Source organism: Mauremys reevesii, linkage group 15 (assembly GCF_016161935.1).
Source record: "Mauremys reevesii isolate NIE-2019 linkage group 15, ASM1616193v1, whole genome shotgun sequence".
NCBI lineage: Eukaryota > Metazoa > Chordata > Testudines > Geoemydidae > Mauremys > Mauremys reevesii.
The window spans coordinates 18,534,797-18,556,384 of NC_052637.1; the positions used below are offsets into that span (position 1 = coordinate 18,534,797).

The 21,588-nt window shown below is 46.3% G+C and overlaps 1 protein-coding gene across 1 annotated transcript; it reads right to left on the bottom strand.

The window, feature by feature from the left end:
- Positions 1–4,918: 4,918 nt before the first annotated feature.
- LOC120383244 (tripartite motif-containing protein 10-like) lies at positions 4,919–21,106 on the bottom strand. Its single transcript, XM_039501110.1, has 7 exons — positions 20,463–21,106; positions 10,419–10,514; positions 9,531–9,761; positions 8,980–9,002; positions 8,083–8,198; positions 7,609–7,668; positions 4,919–6,379 (listed from the first exon to the last, which is right to left on the bottom strand). Exons 1-7 carry the CDS (start codon positions 20,877–20,879, stop codon positions 5,856–5,858), a joined length of 1,467 nt encoding a protein of 488 aa, XP_039357044.1. The 5' UTR covers positions 20,880–21,106; the 3' UTR covers positions 4,919–5,855.
- Positions 21,107–21,588: the final 482 nt, after the last annotated feature.

A 21,588-nucleotide genomic window follows, 5' to 3' on the forward strand; every position in this document is an offset into this window, starting at 1 on the left:
GCGGGTGGTTCTGGGTACATGTCGTCAGCCTCCCGCTCCACCCCCCCCCATGAAAGCAATGGGAAAAAATTGGTTCTCACCTGTTTTTCACTGTCCCCATATGTCTCCTGGGTGCTGCTGGCAGACGCGGTACTGCAGTGCTACACAGCAGCATCCCCTTGCCTTGTAAATGGAAGACGGTACAGTATGTTCTTAAATAACGTGTCATGATTTGGATGTGGTGTTACAGATCCCAAGTTTCTAACTGCAACAAATGATAATTTTTTTTACATTTAGTTTGCCATTTGATTCTTTCTCCTCCATGTTTTTTAATACAATGTGGGCAATACCAATTCTGATCTCTGATTAATTCTGGTACTTCTTTCAGTTGTAAGAATTATAAGGTATTATTAATACATTATTATTAATTACATATTCACCATATACTGAACAAATAATTTCTTTTCCAAAATAATGATTTTTTCTGATTATTATTATTATATTTCATCAATTGATTAAACTTATTTTGAGTTTAATTAAACAATTTGGTTATTTCATGCATATTATACACCATAAATGATTTTTCAGTTGCTAAGCCATAAATTCCCTTTAACAGTGGGTTAATTTGTTAATGTCTTCCTGAATCACATAATTGATATGCTTTTTGATTCTTTCAATATTAACCTTATTCCAAATTGACATTTCTGTGCCAAATAAACCTGTGATACTATTCAAAACTCCAAAAGAATTAATTCCTTGTTTTCTTCTAGAAACATCAATGTTAGTTTGTATCTTGATACCTAAATTGGAAATATTCTGTACTCATTGATAAGTGGTAATCTTATCTACGAGGAGTACTGAAAAAAAAAAGATGCAACCTTAGTATTCTTACAGTAACTAAATTTACTTATTTGCCAAGTAGCTACATTTAACACAACAGGGATATGAATAAATTGTACTTAATTCCTCTGGTATAGGTGTAGCAGTGAGACCACTAGCAAGGCCATCTTGTGGAAATGGATATTCCATAGGATCCTGTGAATCATAGTTCTTGCCCACTACTATTGCCTGTACCTTTACTTTAAAATATTTATTAATTAATTTTATACTACCCAAAGACTTAATTTGGATACAAGCTTCATATTTTCCTTCATTTTCATAACCTAGGTTATATATGGTCAATGTGCCACCTTTTTTTTAATTGAGCTTTGACATTTGGTTTTGTTTTTCATGATTCATATGGGATTCCCCTACTTATTGGTGAAGATTTACCTTCACTTGTAATATATGTTTTATCCTTCTCTCCCCTCCACCCCCCAGATTTCTTAACTGAAGGAGAAATTTTTCTCCTTTCTAAACCACAAAAGGCATTTGCTCATTTTCTTTTATGTCGGACTCAAGAACAAGTTTCTTACCAATTACTCTTTTCACCTTTTGATAAAAATTGTTATGAATAGTTGGAAGAAGCATTAGCCTAAAATTTTTGGAAAATAATTCATATACCTTCCTCCACATCTCTGGACCTCCAGTGGAAAATTTTTCCACAATACAAATCTTCACTTATCCTTTAATACAAAATGTAATTCCAATTTATACAGACTTGACATGTGACTCTGTAACTTATGTATTGCCAAAGTTGTACTATTAGTCAACTAGATAAACAACATTTTATCCCAAATCTTATGTATAAATTGTCCTTGTGCTGGTTGATAATTGCATTCAAAGAAAATGTCAGTTGAAAGGTGTGGTATTCCTTTTAGTCCTTGATCTTGTTTTTATTTGTTATTGCACCCAGATCACTGTTATCATTGCATTTGGAGTTTTAATAGGCAAGTTTGAGTTTAGTTCCAACATAACATTCTGATTTACCTCGATTATTCTTGTTTCTTCTTGCACTGGAACAGTCTGTTGTTTGGTTTGAAGTGCAGTATTAAGGCAATAATACCACATCAGTGTTAAGACATGCATTTGTTTTCTTTTCCCCTGCTACTGGGCTGGCTATCTCTGATCCTTTGCTTCCTCTTTTGTAGTCAGTGTTTCTGGTTCCTCTGCCTGTGGAGAAATAGTTCTTTTCCGGTACAACTTTAATTCTATTATGCTAATCTCTTTACTGATCTTTTCTATCTATCTTTCTTTCTTTTTGTGTGTGTATGTTATGCTGAATCTCTATACAGACGAACCGAGTCTATCCAGAATATAGTGTGGCCTGTTCATTGGTTACATAAATTGTATTCTGGTACAGCATATAATAGGAGCATAACCTGATCTCCAATTTAATTTGGTAAAAGTATTTTCTTTTTGGCTTTTATCAAAATAGGCTTTTGCCTTCTGTTTGGATTTTCCCACTTTAACAGCTACCTGCAAGTGAATCTGATTCAAAAGTTTTTGTAATGCTTGCAGAGAGGTTTCCAATTTAACTCGCTCTGGCTGTGTGCCACTGGTAACCACAAAAGATGCTCTGGCATTCACATCATTCACCAAATCATCACCTCAAAGGTAGGTTATATGATCTGTTGAAAAGCAGCTGGAGTTGCCCTGAGTGTCATTTAAATGATTGGAATCAGGGTGTCCCAATTACATCGATTGGCATCTACCAGTTTCCGCAGCATTAGTTTGATGGTGCGATTTGTTTGTTCTTCCATCCCTGACAATTGAGGCCGTTAGGGAATACACAATTTTGTTGCACTTTCAACAACTGTAAACATGTTTGGAACATTCGTCCAGTAAAATGTGTTCTTCTGTCAGACTCTACCTTAGTGAGGCGTTTCCAATGACAGAAGACTTGCTCCAACAAGATCTTTGTTGTGGCTAAAGCTGCACTTGCCTTAAGGGAAAATAACGTCACCCACTGAGAATGGATCGCTAACAACAAGAAAGTATTGGTTTTCCCTGATCATAGTGGGACGGGTTCTCCCAGGGGTGCCACCTGGAACTGGGGTACTGCTGAGTCCCCCTGACCCACCAGCCTGGGCTCCCTTTACACTGTGACCAGCCTGCCAAGCCCTCTCCCAAGCTCCAGCCTGCACTTTCACCAGCACACATACAGGTAGGGACACACCCTGGAGTGTGGGAGCTGTTCTGTGCTGGGAGCCCAGTGGGAGGGGTGGCATCCAGTTCCCTGCCCTTCACTTCACCTGCTGAGAGACCAAAGACTTGGGATTTGTTCATTGAAGTGAAGTTCACTCTGGGTGTCTCTGATGGAATCTCTCCAACTTCCTTGTGCCCTGGGCTTCACTTCTGACAAAGACTCTAATCAGCCATCAATCCGCTGCCTTTTAGGGAGTCATTAGTGAGTGTTCTACTCTCATGTTAGCATACAAATAATTAAAACACATGATATTTGTTATTATATCCTCAGAGACCCATCAATATCATTCTTCCCTCAGATGAGCTGTAATATCTTGGGATTCAGCCTCAGACTCTGCAACAGAACCTGGCTCTTTTCCACTGTTCAGGAAAGTAACTTTACAACAAGACATTTAAACATACAAACATGTAGGGCCCAGTTCCACAAGCTGCTGAGCACCCACAATTCATATCAAAGAGACTCAGGACCGAGCCCCTCCCTGAGTCTGGCCCAAATTGCAAAATAACAGGCAGGTCTTGGAAATCTGAGCCAGTGATGTTATGAAGAGAGCTCCATGCTATGGAGGCATTTAAAAAAATAAATAGGAGACACCGAATCACTCAACACACGTGGTGGAATAAAAGTGATTGTGTCTTTAAATATCATTTACATCTAATCTGGGTCCACACACACTAACATGCCTTAATCCAAGTCCTGTGATTGTTGTCTGGAGTCACTAGAGGGCTGAGTTAAGGTGATGCATGGTAGGCAGAAATGCTGTCCCACCACAAGTCATAGAGTCATAGACTTTAAGGTCAGGAGGGACCATTATGATCATCTAGTCTGACCTTCTGTACAATGATGCAGGCCACAGAATTTCACCCACCGACTCCTGTAATAAACCCCATAGCTACTGAAGTCTTCAAATCATGGTTTAAAGATTTCAAGGTGCAGAGAATCCTACAGCAAGTGACCCATGCCCCATGCTGCAGAGGAAGGTGAAAACCCCCCAGGGCCTCTGCCAATCTGCCCTGGAAGAAAATTCCTTCCCGACCCCAAATATGGCGATCAGCTAAACCTTGAGCATGTGGGCAAGACTCACCAGCCAGACACCCAGGAAAGAAGTGTTTTCAGCTCTAACATAGCAAAAGACAATACACATGATCTGGTTACTTGTCACTGCTCACCACTGCACAATGGCCACTCCCTTCTACTGCCTTGCAGAATGAATGTATAGAATAGAAATAATATGGTTATCATTACCCCACACTGAGGCCAGGAAGAGAACCCCCATGTCCTGAGCTCTAATATTCTAAGCTATCTAGTAGGCCCTTGTGTAATCCAGTGTCAATGTGTCTGTCAAATCCCGCTCCAGTGGTTGGTCCTCACACATAATAGCAATTCTTCTTGTCTTGTTCCAGTGGTGGAGATGAGTGTGGGGAACCAGAGAGGTCATAATACAAACTCTGTTGCTGTGGGAGTGGTAATTGTGTGCCTCCATTTGGTATATATCTTAGTTTTCTTTTTAAATAGTTTATTTAATTCACACAATCATTAAAACCATTATGGGCTGGTGATTGTGGTATGATGAGCCATAAAACCCAAGTGTCCCACACTGCAAATATCTGCCACATATTTTGTTTGCTGGTGTCACACTGGCAGGTTTGGTGGTTGAGAGTTGAAGTGACCCAACCAGCTCTCTCCAGAGCACAGCTGAACAATTCCTGACATACCCCTTATATAAAGCTCATGGCACAGAATGCAGGCTGGATAGCAACATAGTACAGTAAAGCTCAGGATATCATCAGATTGGCACACACACATACCCCCCCCCTCATTGCTGTGGGGGTGACACAACCATTGGGGGTGAGGGGGAATCCCATGTCTGCCTTCAAAATTACAACTGGGAAATAAAAAGGAAATAAACAAGGAAAAAATATGCTTTGTTTCTCTTAAGTAAATGTCAGGCTCAAAAGTTGCTGAGAAGGAATTTTCATAACCAGTCTGAATTTCAGCACCATTTTATAAATCTTCACATCCCTCTTGTGTTCTCTTTTCTTCACTCCTTTTCTATCCAGTTCTACACATCGTTTTTTATAGCACGTTTTCCATCCATTTCTCTGTGTCTCCTTAGTTCTTCTCTAGTCACATTCACAGATCATTCCACCTCAGGTTCCCAGTTCTCTCCCCTGAGTTTTTCCTATCCTCTTTCTGTGTCCTCTGAGCATTTTCCCTTCTCAGGATTGTTTTGCTTTCACTCTTCATTTCATTTTCCGCCACTTTCCTCAGGCTTCTCCCTTTACTGACAATCTACCCCTTCCCCTCCTCGTATATCTACTCCTTCTGCAGCTAGAAGAGTTTTTCACACACACCCTTCCCATCTCTTTTGCTCCTGGCAGGGAGATGAGGTTTGGGAGGACTGCTCCACAGTCAGAGAGATGAGTGAGGGGTTAGTTAGATGACAGTCCTCCAAGGTCACAGACACTAGGATGACTGTGGCTAGAAAAGCCTATTTTTTCATTTCCATTGGCCTAGTCTCCCACGTTTCCGTGATACTCGGTGACCCAGGATCCCCAGAATCCTCCTGGACCATAGAGAACAATGAGAAACAGATTGGACAATCTCTGGGGTGATGAGATTGGCTTCTCCCTGATCCCTGTGGTTTGACAGTCCAGACCTGAGAGCCCATGGAGCATCCAGGGTCCTTGAGACTGCATTGCAGAAAGTCTTGAGGAAGAGAGAAGTCCTCCAGGGTCATGGTAACTAGGGTGTGTGAGGCTAAAGAGGATGATTTCAGGGTCCCCAATGGCTATTCCCCCTGTAACTGAAATATTCTGAGCTGGGATCCCCATACCCAGAGCCAGGGACGGATTCTCTCCCCAGTGAAGGAGGCTGGTGGGAAAGTGAAGATTGGGGCCTCCTTATCAACATCAAAAAATGTCACCTGCCCCTTCTCATAGTCTAGAAAAACCTGGATCCTTTTGGGGACCCAGCTCAGGGGCAGTGGGGTCTCCATAGATGTGAGAGCTTTGAACTGATCCCCCCACTGCCCCACAGCCCAGATCCCCCCCTGAGGGTTACGGCTGATCCCTCCCTTTCTCCTTACAGATTCTCTGACGACTCCCACAGCCCAGTGTCCCTCATCCTCCACCTCCACCTCCCAGGAATGTTTCCCTGAGGTGAACCCCTCACAGCCCAGCACACAGAGCTCAGTGTCAAATCTCTCAGGATTGTCTGGTAGATCTTGCCGTGTGTCTCCCCATCTCACACTTTTCTGATCATCAGACAGGACTAGGACGGGATGAGCCGTGTCTGGATCTAGAGTCACATTTACTGATGAGAGAGAGAGAGAGAATCAGATTATTAGGGGCAGAGCTCAGTCCTGGTCCATTTCTCACACTTCCCAGTCAGCCCTGTTCTGTCTGGGATCCTGGATCCCAGAGAGCTGCCTCTGTGCTGAGTGCATGAGCTTCAGCAGAGATGTCACTGCAGTTCTTCAGCTGAGGTAGTTTTGGAAAGTACAAAAGGAACCACTTTTGTACTTTCTAATTTGGCTATAGATGCTGCAGTTCTCTGTTCCATAGCTGGGGCTGCTTCATTCCCAGCATCAGAGACACAGCAAAGAAGGCACCAGAAGCTTTTTATTAGGAAGGAGAATAGGAGGCAGATACCAACTCTGAACCCCAAAAGGAAGCTTCCTCTCCTCAATGCATCCTCCACTCCCAGGCCAAAGAGAAGAGGTGAAGATGCAGCACTGGGGAAGAGCCAGTGGTTCAAGGCCAGGATGTAGGAGGTGCCATTGGGTGGGGCAGCCCCTTTCCTGCCCAGAGAGATAAGAGGGCTGCAGGTGACAGCGCTAGAGAGACACCATCTCCCCAACCCACACAGCAGCTGAGCCCAACCCTGCCCAAAGGAAAGGTAGGATGCTGGAGAAGAGCTGGGGGATGTGACAGCCAGGAGCAGGGAGATCTCTCCACTGACTGCCTTGAATTAGACGGCTTGTTGATGTCAATACAAATGACCAGGTCACAATTAAGGTGGTTCAGGGGCTGGGCAGTGAGAATATGTCCGGTTATTGGTATGGAGGAGAGTTGTTTCCATAGCAATTTTTTGTTAGTTGAAGGAAAATCTCCTGCAGAGCTCCCCCTTGGTGTGTGATCCCAGAGATTCCCCCTGAGGAGAAAGGTGGGATGCAGGGGAAGAACAATGGGAAAGAGCCCCTCACACAGGGGAAAGGAGAGGAATGTCACAACCCTCTGAATTAAATATTTCAAAGGCATCTGGATGTGTCTGGAAACATCAGGGTAAGTGTGTGTTGGTCAGTGAGACTGTTTCTGGTCATCAGTGGGTGCATGGATGGATGCACCATTGAAATTGGTATCAGGATTGTTTGTGTGACTTCAGCATGGGATCTTCTTAGTATTTCATGTTTGCATGTTATTTTTAGAACCATGTGTCATGGTCAGTGTTGGTTTGGTTTGTAACTGTAGCTGCATTTTCATGAAAATATTTTCATATGTGTTTTCTCTTAATGGAATGATAATCTCCCCCTGAAATCTCACCTGGTCTGAAGGATCGTAGTAATTCCCCTCTTTCTGTCTCCAGTTTGCAGCCCAGAGTGTCTGGAGAGGGAAAGTAGATAGGAGATGAGATTTCAGGCTGTCATATCCATAATGGCAGTCCTACTTTTAACTGACATAACTATGTTTTAATTATATGAGAAAAACAGTTGGAGAGAGATCAGCAGTATATGGGGAGGCTAAACAGCTCTGGAGCACGTGCCCTGCAGTCCTGTACTTGAGAGAGAGAAACTGAGGTACTCCAAATTTTGCTATATTTTTACCTTAATGATGTTACCAAAGCTCATAGAGTGAATCAGGGTAATACACCCTTGCTGATAGATCCCTGACATATCTGCTCAATTCAGCTATTTCCCCCTTTTATTAAATAGATTATGAACCAATTGGCCAGAGACCATCTCCTCCCACAGTTGAAGACCCAAATACTGATTTCTCCTCCTTCTCCCTTCTGCGTACCTTTGAACTTTCTCAGAGTCTCCGCTACAGCAATATTTTTCTGGGAGAAATCACTGAGTCTCTTTTCCAGCTCAGGAGAAATCTCCACTGGCTGCTGGAACTTCCCCTTCTCACACCTGGACAGAGAGAATTTCACATTGTTACATTTCATTCACTGACTCATTATAATTCATTGCTACTGGGGAAGCTAATGCTTTATGGGGCCTGGAGTTAGAATTCCCCCACTTCTCTCAACCTCAGAGCAGATGCAGCATAGGCCATGTCTGTTCAACCTTTCCCCAAAGACCCCAGTTATGTTCTTCACTCTGGCCTGAACAGAGCAGATCTGCAGATAAAAAGGGAATTGAGTCTCCATGACCAATTCACTCCTTCGTCTCCATGCGCTAATCCTGGTTGCTAACACGGCTGCTACTCTTAATCCTGGTATGTTCTCATGTTTCTTGCGTACATAGTGTTATGGGATCTTTCTTTCAGGAACAAGACTGAGACCTCAGACTTCCCCCGACCCTTCGATACCAGCTCATTTCACACAGGTCTCCAACAGTCCCCAGAGGGAAAAGATGCTTGGACACTGCTGACAAGGGCATGATTGTAACTAGTGCCCTAGAGGTGAAAGGCCTGTATTGCATTCCCAGAACTGTGAGGCAACCAGTCCCTCAATGATGTCACATCTTCAGGAACTACTTTAGGTCAATCTTTCCCACTGAATAGATAATTCCAGAGTCCTTTATAAAAGAGTGAGAACCTCAGGATTAAGTTCACCACCAAGATTTGTTTCCAAAATGTGACCCTGCCTCACATTTTGCTGTAGAGCCCAGGGGAAATGTGCAGGCAACATGCTCCCCAAGCCCTTTCATAGGATAGTGAAACATAAGAGAGAGAGAAAGAGCCACGTACCTGCTCAAGGTGCTTCTGAAATCCTAGAGGGGAGAGAGACAGAAAAACAACCTTAGTCCCACATGCCATGATTGCCACACATCAGGGATTGCAGGGAAGGGATTTTTCAGCTGAGGAAAAGAGGCACTGCCCTGGCTCTGGAGCCATGGTTCTGCTGACTTAATGTCATCTCTGACATAAATGAGTCTGTAATTCTTCAAAGAGCATCCGTAATTCACTTTCAGCAATGCATACACTGAGTTACACTGTTCACTTTCAGCAATGCATACACTGAGTTACACTGTGATCTCTGACTGCTGGACTCCAGTGCCCAGGGGCGGCATGCCGCGGGGGGTGCTCTGCTGGTCGCTGGGAGGGCGTCAGGCAGGGCTCCGCTTCGGTGGAACCGTGGGACCAGCAGACCCTCCGCAGGCATGCCTGCGGGAGGTCCACCGGAGTCCCTGGACCGGCAGAGCGCCCCCCACAGCATGCCACCCTGCTTGGGGCGGCGAAATGTCTAGAGCTGTCCTGTTCCTTTGCATGGATTTGGGATTTTTCTAACTCAGTCTCACCTGCAGGAATTCATTTGCCGGCTTCTGACACTTCCCCTCCAGCTCACTGATTTGGTCACTGAGACAGGAAATCTCCTCAGAGAGTTTAGTGACATTGTCATTCTGTATCTTCAAAATCTCCTTTTCCAGGTTTTCTAGCCTGGCCAGCAGGAGTCGCTCTTGTTTCTGCAGGAACTGTTGCAGTTGCTGAAATTCAGATACAATCTTCTGCCTCTCGGTTTGTGTCTGAATCTGGTTGGGTTTTTTTAAGGAAAGGAGAGGTAAGGGTTAGAGAGAGAGTCTATGGTCCTTTCTTGGAGTTCTGAGTGTGCAGGAGAGAGAATTTCTTTGCAAACTCTAAGATGTCTAACACTTGCCTATACTCTGTGGATACTAAGGAAAGGATTTTCTAACACCATCCCATTTGGCCCTAATATCTCTTGATGGGATGTTTCCAACTCTGACATGGTTGGCACACTGTTATTAGAGGCCTGTGCCTATCCTGATCCAGAGCAGCAGCAGGCAGGACTCAGCACTACATTGACAGAGATGCCAGGAGAGAAAAAGAAATAAACAACCCAAGAAATGCCTGCAGACATGGGCAGTGAGCACTGTACGGGATACGGTCTGCTCACCTTGGGAGTTTTGTGAAAGCCACAAGGGCTAGAAATGAACTGATTAATTGGAATGAGTTAGATTGTCTTAGATTCTGCAGAATATGATGTTGAAGAGGGTTTCTCAGGGCCAGTGTATGTGTATGTGTGTGTACAGACACACAACTCTAACACAACCACCCATGGTCATGGAGAAACAGAAAGAAGTCCACATTCCCCAAGGCCACAGAGGAAACTGCCTACAAACAGATGTCCCACTCCAAGTCCCTGCAGGTTAGTCACAATGGGAACCTACCAGATACGTCTGACTTTTTCCCTCTCCAGTCTCTTTAAATCCCAGCAGCTTTTCTCTCTCTTCCCTCAGACTCTCCAAATGGGCCTGGATCTTTTCCTGAAGAGACAAAACAATTTGAGTGGTCTGAGCTTGAGAGTGTTTGTGGAGGAGGGTGTTTGTCCACCCCAAATCCAAGACAGTTGGCCCTGCTAGGTTTATGACATCAGAGATACCAAGGAAATGAAATCTCATTAATGGAGACTGGGAGAGTTGTACATTCAGACTGTTAAACATTATTTGTCCTCTTTCTTCATTGAGTTAAACCATCATGAAAATGGATTCACATGGTAGTATAAGAATAAAATTTTCTTAAAAAGTGATACAGATCCCAGACAAATATAGGGGTTAGAAACATGTGCTGGGATTTTCAAAGGAGCCCAACTCCCACTGAATTTCAACCCTTAACCCCTGGAGATTCTACAGGTTGGACAGAACTGAACTAACTGAAAGGGGAGCGCTGGCTCGTTACTAAAACTCAGGGTTAGTTTTTTGGTTGGCTATCTCCCAGCACCAAAAGAAAGGGGAAGGGTCGATGGGAAATCAGGACCTGGTCCCTGAGACTGCCAGTCCCCAGGGGAAATGGGGAGAGGCCAATGCTCCAGGTCAGTCTATTTGACAGGGCGGGCAGGCTAATCAGGGAGTCAGGAGGCCAGGGGGCTCCCGTCCTCCGAGCGAGCTGGAATTGCCTGGCTCAGACAGAGTGGGGCTGAGCTAAGTAAGGAGAAGGGGCCTGAGCTGAGCTGGGAGCAGAGTCATGCCAGCCAGAGAACCAGAGAAGCAGCCCTGGGAGCTGGTCAGTGCTGGGAGCAGGACTGCAGCAACAAAAGCCACAGAAGCAGCCCCGAGAGCAGTCCTGTGCTGGGAGAACTGAAACAACTAGGGTAACCAGATGTCTCGATTTTATAGGGACAGTCCTGATTTTTGGGTCTTTTTCTCATATAGTCTCCTATTATCTCTCACCCCCTGTCCTGATATTTCACACTTGCTGTCTGGTCGCCCTAGAAACAACCAGAGCCAGAGGGGCCAGAGAAGCAGCCCCTGGGGCTGGAGGCAGAGCAGCATCAGTGCTGAGGCAGAGTGGAGCTGGAGCTGGAGCAGTCCGGAGCCAGGTGCGGTGAGCAGCCATCTGGATAGAGTGAGGGGGACCCTGGGCCACAGGCTCAGTGCAGGGAGACCCCACCATCCAAGAGACCTTGCAGGCCAGACTTTGAGGGGGACGGGGGCTGATGCTGGGAAGAAGGGTCCTGCCACCTAGAGCCTGAGGGCATGTGGCCAGCACCAGAGCAAGTGTCCGACCTGCAGCATCCCTGCAGCACAGCCAGGGCCTAAGAAGGAGGCCTGGGATGTGTGAGGAACAGACTCTGAACTGCCCTTGCATTCCAGAGATTGCTGGTTGTGATGTCTCTGTGGCCTGATCTACACTACAAGTTTATGTCAAATTTAGCAGCGTTAAATCGAATTAACCCTGCACCCGTCCACACAACGAAGCCCTTTACTTCGATATAAAGGGCCCTTAAAATCGATTTCCGATGAGGGGAGTAGCGCTGAAATCAACATTGCCATTTCGAATTAGGATTAGTGTGGCCGCAATTCAACGGTATTGGCCTCCGGGAGCTATCCCACAGTGCACCATTGTGACGGCTCTGGACAGCAATCTGAACTCGGATGCACTGGCCAGGTAGACAGGAAAAGCCCTGCAAACTTTTGAATTTTATTTCCTGTTTGCCCAGCATGGAGCACTGATCAGCACAGGTGACCATGCAGTCCCAGAATCAAAAAAGAGCTCCAGCATGGACTGTACGGGAGATACTGAATCTGATCTCTGTATGGGGAGATGAATCTGTCCTATCAGAACTCGGTTCCAAAAGACGGAATGCCAAAACATTTGAAAAAATCTCCAAGGCCGTGATGGACAGAGGCCAAAACAGGGACTTAACAGAGTGCAGCCTGAAACTTAAGGAGCTGAGAGACAAGTGTACCAGAAAGCAATAGAATCAAATGGATGCTCATGGAGGGAGGGGCGACTGATGACTGTAGCTATCCCACAGTTCCTGCACTCTCCAAAGACCATTTGAATTCTGGGCTGAGCTCCCAAAGCCTGAAGGGTCAAAAACATTGTCGCGGGTGGTTCAAGGTATATGTCATCAGCCCCTCCACGCCCCCCGCCCTGTGAAAGCAAAGGGAAAAAAATCGTTTCTCGCCTTTTTTTCAATGTCACCGTATGTCTACTGGATGCTGCTGGCAGACACGGTGCTGCAGCGCTACACAGCAGCATCCCCTTGCCTTGCCTTGCCGACAGCAGATGGTACAGTAGGACTGGTAGCTGTCATTGTTGTCCCATGGGTGCTCCTGGATGACCTCAGTGAGGTCAGTTGGGGGCACCTGGGCAAAAATGGGAATGACTCCAGGTCATTCTCTTCTTTAAGCTTTGTCTAAGGGAGATTCAGTCCTGCCTGGAATATCATGCTAGCTGGAGGCTTCTGCCTCAGGCTGCTCTCACAGTCAGCAGCACTGTGTGGTCACGCCTACCTCAGCCTACCCGTTGCTACCAGGGCTCACAATCAGATACTTAGACCTCTACATTTTGCTGCAAATAAAAAAACTAAGCTGTTGTTTAGAACTGTCCCCCAACATACATATTCTGGGACATTTTGTATTTTACCAGTCTCAACCAAAGGCCCACACACAAATGGAGATTCAGTCCTGCCTGTGCTTCTATCCTAGTGCTTATCACAGATTCCCATGTTCAGCTATAGGCTGAGCAAGTGCAGAATGGTGGTTCACTCTACTTCGCAGTAAGCCAACCGCCCTCCCCTCCTCCCTTTGATCTCTGCTTGCAGAGGCAATAAAGTCAGTGTTGTTTCAAATTCATGCATTCTTTATTACTTCATCACATAAATGGGGGGATAACTGCCACGGTAGCCCAGGAGGGGTGGGGGAGAAGGGAAGCAATGACTGGGATTGTTGCAGGGGCACCCCCTAGAATGGCATGCAGCTCATCATTTCTGCGGGATGTCTGGGGCTCTGACCTGAAGCAGCCATTTGCCTCTCTGGTTCTTTAGTAGGCTTGCCTGATATTCTAGGCAGGACTGACTCTCCATTAGACAAAACTTAAAGAAGAGAATGACCTGGGGAGTCATTCCCATTTTTGTCCAGGCTCCTCCAGCCGACCTCACTGAGGCCGGCCAGGAGCACCCATGACAGCAGCAGATGGTACAGTATGACTGGCAACTATCATTGTCAACTTGCAAAGCAGCAGACGGTACAGTATGGCTGGCAACCGTCTTTGCTAACTTGCAAAGGCAAGGGGATGCTGCTGTGTAGCACTGCAGTACCGCATCTGTCAGCGGCATCCAGTAGACATACGGTGTCAGTGAAAAAAGGCTGAATGGGCTCCATGGTTACCGTGCTATGGCATTTGCCTGGGCAATCCAGGGAAAAGGGTGCAAAATGATTGTCTGCCGTTGCTTTCACGGAGGGAGGATTGACTGGCGACATTTACCCATAACCACCTGCGACAAATTTTTGGCCCCATCAGGCATTGGGATCTTAACCCAGAATTCCAATGGGCAGGGGAGACTGTGGGAACTATGGGATAACTATGGGATAGCTACCCAAAGTGCAACACTCCGGAAGTCGATTCTAGCCTCGGTACATGGACACACACCACCAAATTAATGTGCTTAGTGTGGCTGTGTGCACTTGACTTTATACAATCTGTTTCCAAAAATCAATTTATCTAAAATCAGAATAATCCTGTAGTGTAGACATACCCTGTGTAACAAAAAGGGGTGATGTGTTTTCCTTTAACCTTTCCCATTTTTCCTTATGTTTTTAATTGATTGTTGTTTAATAAATTGTATTTGCCTTGAACTATATGTAATGATCAGTGGGTCAGGGAAGTGTCCAGGCAGAGAGAGCACCCTGGAGTGTGGACACCCTAGCCCCTGCGCTAAGTGACCACAACAAGGTTGTGGGTTGAGCCCCCAGGAATCCTGGGTCCAGTGTTGTTGGGCTTACACGGACTCTGCCACACAGGAGAGTGGAAGGGGAGCCCTTGAGGTCAGGCAGGCCTCTGGGTAAAGGAAGGGGGAGCGAGGACTCAGATCCTTTCGCTAGCCCACTTCACCGGGGTAGTGTATACGCCAGGAAAGCTCCCCACAATAGCAGGCCCATTTCCCTGCTTACATAAGCACGAGGGCAAACCCTCTTTGACAGGTTGTTTTTTCTCTGGAGCCCTTTTGTGGGTGGACTCAAGGTGCTCGCGGTCCACACAGTGTTTAGCACAGTGACCTCTTCTAGCTCAGACCATCATCGGAGTTAAACCCCCATGGAGCAGCACGGGAGTTCAGATTCCCAGTGGGAAACCTCATCTCCCTGCTGGGCCTGGGACCTTTATCAACGAGTTTTGCACTCCTAATGGCCACAGTTCATTACTGGCAAGTGCTGGTAGGCCATAAAAATGGTCTAGTGCAGTGGCTTTCAACCTTTCCAGACTACTGTACCCCTTTCAGGTATCTGATTTACCTTGCATAGCCCCTAGTTTCGCCTCACAATTTGCTTACAAAATCAGACATAAAAGTACAAAAGTGTCACTGCACACTGTTACTGAAAGTTTGCTTATTTTCTCATTTTTACCATATAATTATAAAATAAATCAATTAGACTATAAATATTGTACTTACGGTATATTTCAGCATATAGTAAACAGTGCAGTATAAACAATTCATTGTCTATATGAAATTTTAATTTGTACTGACTTTGCTTGTGCTTTTTATGAAGCCTGTTATAAAACTAAGCAAATATCTAGATGAGTTGATGTGCCCCTTGAACAACCTCTGCACAGCGACAGGGCTACACGTACCCCTGGTTGAGAACTACTGGTCTAGCGATTAGGGCTCTGAGTCTTGGGAGAGGTGGGTTCTATTTCCACTTCTGACACTGACCTGCTGAGTGACCTTGGGCAAGTCACTGCCCCTCTCCGTGCCTATGTTTCCTCTCCCACCCTTTCTCTGTCTTGTCTAGCTAGACTGTAAACTGCTCAGAGAAGGGATTGTCCCTCCCTGGGTTTTGTGCAGAGCCCAGTACAATGGAAGTCAGATCTTGTTTGGGGTTTTTAGGGGCTACTTTTATGTAAATAACAGTAATAAACACTGTGATTCTTTTATGTAAATAACAGTAATAAACACTGTGATTCTTTTATGTAAATAACAGTAATAAACACTGGGATTCAAATCAGAAACAATAACAACAGCTTGTAACCCCTCCTTTTCCATTCTGAAGGCAACAATCTATCAGAGACTGGCCTGCAGCTCATGTAATTTAAACCTTACTGATCATTCAACAGCTTCAGTTGAGTTGGAACTAGATTTGAAATAGCTTCAGCTCCCCAGAGAAATGTTTCCCACAACCATAATCTTTAATATCTTCATTTTTGCCTCTTTTGCCATATTGCCCTGTACATTTCTTTCAATGCCATTTTTCATACAATTAAGGTGTGACAGAGTTGAATGACATGGTTACATCGGTAGCTGTAGTAGGGAAAAATCAAGTATAACTGGCAAGTTGTGGTGAAATAACTTGAAATTAAAATTCTATTTAGAATGAAATAGACTGGACAGAGGTGCCCTACCTTGTTCTCCTGGGCAGGCCTCTAAGGGTACCATGGTGTGAGCCCAGAATCTGTCACATATCACACACCTGGGGGCTTAATCCTCTTCACAGAACAGCTGAGAGACTCTAGGTGCTCCCCACACCCCTTCTCCCTTCCTGCTCCCTTTGCTGCCTGTAAACTCAGCCAGTCGGCTATTCGTAGGACATTCTGAGGGGTCAGCAAACTTGTGGACAAGGGGGATCCAGTGGATATAGTGTATTTAGATTTCCAGAAAGCCTTTGACAAGGTCCCTCACCAAAGGTTCTTATGTAAATTAAGCTGTCATGGGATAAGAGGGAAGGTCCTTTCATGGATTGAGAACTGGTTAAAGGACAGGGAGCAAAGGGTAGGAATAAATGGTAAATTTTCAGAATGGAGAGGGGTAACTAGTGGTGTTCCCCAAGGGTCAGTCCTAGGACCAGTCCTATTCACCTTATTCATAAATGATCTGGAGAAAGGGGTAAACAGTGAGGTGGCAAAGTTTGCGGATGATACAAAACTACTCAAAATAGTTAAGACCAAAGCAGACTGTGAAGAACTTAAAAAAGATCTCACAAAACTAAGTGATTGGGCAAAAAAATGGCAAATGAAATGTAATGTGGATAAATGTAAAGTAATGCACATTGGAAAAAATAACCCCAACTATACATACAATATGATGGGGGCTAATTTAGCTACAACTAATCAGGAAAGAGATATTGGAGTCATCGTGGATAGTTCTCTGAAGACATTCACGCAGTGCACAGCGGCAGTCAAAAAAATGAAGAGGATGTTAGGAATAATTTAAAAAGGGATAGAGAATAAGGCGGAGAATATCATAATGCCCTTATATAAATCCATGGTACGCCCACATCTTGACTACTCCTTATCTCAAAAAAGATACACTGGCTTCAGAAAAGGTTCAGAGAAGGGCAACTAAAATGATTAGGGGTTTGGAATGGATCCCATATGAGGAGAGATTAAAGAGACTAGGACTTTTCAGCTTGGAAAAAAGGAGACTAAGGGGGGATATGATAAAGGTATATATAATCATGAGTGGTGTAGAGAAAGTGAATAAGGAAAAGTTATTTACTTGTTCCCATAATATAAGAACTAGGGGCCACCAAATAAAATTAATGGGCAGCAGGTTTAAAACAAATAAAAGGAAGTTCTTCTTCACGCAGCGCACAGTCAACTTGTGGAACTCCTTTACCTGAGGAGGTTCTGAAGGCTAGGACTATAACAGGGTTTAAATGAGAACTAGATAAATTTATAGAGGTTAAATCCATTAATGGCTATTAGCCAGGATGGGTAAGGAATGGTGTCCCAAGCCTTTGTTTGTCAGAGGGTGGAGATGGATGGCAGGAGAGAGATCACTTGATCATTACCTATTAGGTTCACTCCCTCTGGGGCATCTGGCATTGGCCACTGTCAGTAGACAGGATACTGGGCTGGATGGACCTTTGGTCTGACCCAGTACGGCCGTTCTTATGTTCTCTGCTGACCAGTTTCTCTGCACTGAGGACAACATAGACTGTATCTGATGTCTCCCAGCACTGTGTGAGAGCTCACTGGTAACATTACAGCTCTTGAGGCTTTTCAGAAAAGTGTCCCAATAGGACTTTGGTCCCACAATCAGTCCCTGTGCTGGTGTTGAGGGATGCAGGGCTTCCCACAGCAGCCTGGTCTCCCTGGATGGCTCTTATCATGGCCTGGCTCCAGCTTCTGGCCTGGCCAGGGGGTGGGGCCTTGGGGGAAAGAGTTGGTGCAGAAGGCTCCGGCAAGAGGACCATTGGGAAGAGGCTGGGGATGATAAGCTGCTCACTTTATCACCATGCCACCAACACTCCACACCTGCCCAAGGCTACTACGCCCATGTTAAAAAGGGGATGGGCATGGCCGTTTGGGGGAGGGGGCACGATCTAAAGGGGAGGACACTTGACCACCCCCGATTCTCCTCTGCCCAGCCTGGATCCATCACGCTCTCCCCCCCACATTAACTGCAGGGGGGGTGTCTTTCCTTCTCCTGCTGTGCTACCCCCTGGGACTTTCAGGAGGAGGGGTGTTAGCTCCTGGGCCCGGGTGGGGCAGGCTGCTGTGAGAAGCCACTGGTCCCACCCCTTCTGCTCCCCACCCAGGCCTAGCTGCCAGGTACAGGGGATGAGCATGCCAGGAGCACAGGCAGGGGGCAGATAGAGCCCCTCTTCTCCCCGCCCCCAGCACCCCAGGCAGGCCAATTTGGGGGGGGCGGGGCACTTGATCCGGCATGCCCACCAAAAAGCATTGCCTCTGGCCCTCTCACTTTTGAAAGTGAGGGGTCCATGGGCCTCTTGGCCCCCCCTGGTTCCAGCACCCCTGCCTGTGATGCTGAGCCTGCAGGGGCAGGGACTATGTGTTTAAGGAGTGATATTAAATTTAAATGCTAAAAAGGTGGTTAATCTGGAATGAGTGTTTTAAATGCCCGATTCTCATTTACACTAATGCTGCTCTTGGCAGAAATCACAAATTTCAAGGGGAGGCAAGGGGTATTGCTACTGCCTGCCTCTGCCAAAGGAGTATTTTTATTTATTTATTTATTTATTTGGGGGAAATGCAATCTGAGCACAGCCAAAAATTCAGAAAGTGCCAAACTGTTTTTGAAAAGTAAATAAATTACACATCCAAATGCTTGCTGTGGAGGTGTGTGGAGGGGAGTTGTTAGGGAGAAGAGGAGCGAGGGATGGGGATAAATGGGAATAGGTAGTAGGGGTGGGGTAACTCACTGTTGCCTGTTCAATGTAAAATGTCGACAGCCCCTGTACAGTGTGTTTTATACAGAGAGAACAAAGGAGTCACGCTGCTCCCAGCTGGCTTCCTACCTCCCCTTGGTGTGTGTTTATCTGGATCGATTGTTAGCTTTTTCCTGGAAGCAGAGTGGGAGTTAGAGCAGCCCCTGAAGTCAATGATCCAGCCAGGCCCCGGGAGGAGCAGGCTCCACCGAAGGTGGAAAGATGTCCTACAGCCATCTCTGCCCTCCCTGTCTGATCCTGCGCTGTGCTCAGCTCAGCCGGGATGGAGAGTAAATGGCTCTGGTCTATTTAATGCACCACGTGAACAGAACCCATGTTTCAGACAGGGAGAGCAAATGGGACATGCTGCTCCCTCCCAGTTTGCCTCCCACCTTCTCTTTGTCTCTACTCAGTTTAATAGATTAAAAGCTCTTTGGGGGCAGGGACTGCCAAGCTGCCAGCACAGATTTGTGTATCGTGTATATTTTCTTGCTGAGGCCACTGATCTCTTTCCTTCCTGCCACACACAGGCTGGGGAGAGGTGGACCCCAGAACAGTAGTACTGGAAGTGAACACACCCATTGAGATCCATGGGACAGTTCCCTCTTCTCAGAGCTTTTGTCTCAGGCTCTCTACAGACTCAGGCGCATGTCACTGTGTCGGTTCTGCTTGGGCCACATTTTCAAAGTTTTCTTTTCAATCCTATGGGCTAGAAAGTTACTTTTTGGTTCCTGAATTTTTTATAATGAAACCTGAGGGTCACTTTTAACCAGGTGGCTCCAGAGATGGGTCTCTAGGTAAGAGGTCTTAAGTCCACTCCTGAACTTATGTTCCATACAACAGTGAGGGCTGCTGTGCTTACCATGAATGTGACTGCCCTGCTGGCAGTGCCTGGCCTGTAAGGGGTGTGGTGGGAGCAGCCAGTCTTTCAGAATTGCCAGGGGGTGCTTGACTCCTGCTCAGCCCGAGGCCCTTCCCCCACTCCACCCCTACTGCCAAGCCCCAACACGTCTCTTCCCACCCCTGCTCTATCCTGCCCTGCCTCTTCTTGGCCTCTCCCCCGAACACCCCCCCACCCTTGCTCCTTGCCCTCTCCCCAGTGCTTACTGCATGCCACTGAACAGCTGATAGTGGTGAGGAGGAGGTGCTGGGGGGAGGGGGAGGAGCTGATTGACGGGGCCCATCAGCAGGTGGGATGTGCTGGGGGGCAAGAGCTAATCTGGGGGGCTGCTGGTGGGTGCTGAACACCCACTATTTTTTTCCCATGAGTGTTCCAGCCCCGGAGCACCCACAGAGTCAGTGCCTATGGGAGAAGCCCATTCCCTCCATTCCTGGCCTGGCAGCAGCACAAACACCTCCAGCTGCAATCCTGTGTGTGAGGAAAGTGCCCACATCTCTCTAATGAACAGTGTGGCGTTGACAGGCTGGGGCAGCATCGGTGGCCAGGGCTCCCTGCACCTGTCCAGAAGGAGGGGGTCATGCAATGGAGAGATTTAGGTAGAGCAAGAGACAGAAAATCTGGGAAAGTGGGAGAGTCTGTGGATGTGAGAGGCTTAGTCAGAAAAGGGAAGGATTGAATTAACCAGGATCCAAACTGTTTCCTACCTTGTATTTCTGGGCAGCCTCCTCCATGAGAATCATTGTGTGAGCACCATGCTCTGGGGATCGCTCACAAACCACACACAAGGCTTCCCCGTCCTCTTCACAGAACAGATCCAGGGTTTTATTGTGTCTCTTACACAGTTTCTCTTTTCCTGGTTTTAAATCCATGTGTTTAATTTTGTCGACTATATTCGCTAGCTGCCAGTTGGGCCGGAGAGACCCTTTCTGGATGAGGGCTCTGCAGTTGGGGCAGCACACAGGGTCATAGTCCCCCTTTGCCCATGTCTCATAGTACTGAGTGATGCAGACTCGGCAGAAGTTATGCCCACAGTGTATGGACACTGGGTCTGTCAGATACTTCAGGCAGATGGGACATTTGATTTCATCTTGAATTTCCTCTACAGGTGTCACTGAGGCCATGGCTGCTCGGCTCTCTTGGCTTCTGTTCTCTCTGCCTCCTGCTCTGCATCAGAAATGGTTTTGCTGGTAATGGGAGGTCCCTGTTGCACCTTGTATCAGCTGCCTACAGGAGCAGAGTGAGGTGAAGGAAAAGGAGAGGCTGGGAGGAGGAGCTGGAGGAACATAAAAAAAGAAGGAAGAAGGAATTAAGTGACACAAAGAATGGGGGCAGTGGGATGGGAAGAAGCAGAAAGGGAATGAAAGGAAAAGTGAGGAAGGAAACAAACAAATGAATGAAAAATCTTAAACTAAGGCTTTGTCTACACAGTAAGCACCCAGGGGTAAGGAGGGACTGCACCTGTCTGATTAGCCCAAGCCACCACCTTTGCTGGCACAGATGCACTGCTATTGTTAGTGTGCTAACAGTATGCCTACCCAAGCTGAGAATCACACCCTCCCACCCCAACATGCTGTGTAGACATACCCTCAATCAAACCAGGACATTCTTCATTCATAATAAGGATGTCAACAAACACTTGCACTGAAATAAGAATAGGTGGGAACTAAACCCAGTTGGGTTATTTTAGTGAATTTATTTGTCTTGGTGAACATCTAGCCACCCACCTGGGACCAGCTACAGGGGCTCCCGGGGTTAAGGTCACAGGCAGCTTGTGTGCTCGTGATACCACAAAAAAACCTCAGTAACTCATTAATCAGGAGCAACCCTTGA

Excerpts from the sequence above, each read along its gene's own strand:
- LOC120383244 (XM_039501110.1), bottom strand. The coding sequence starts at position 20,879 with ATGGCCTCAGTGACACCTGTAGAGGAAATTCAAGATGAAATCAAATGT. Across the intron at positions 9,762-10,418 it reads GAAAAAGTCAGACGTATCTG|ATTCAGACACAAACCGAGAG; the intron begins GTAGGTTCCCAT and ends AAACCCAACCAG. Across the intron at positions 8,199-8,979 it reads TTCAGAAGCACCTTGAGCAG|GTGTGAGAAGGGGAAGTTCC; the intron begins GTACGTGGCTCT and ends CTCTCTGTCCAG.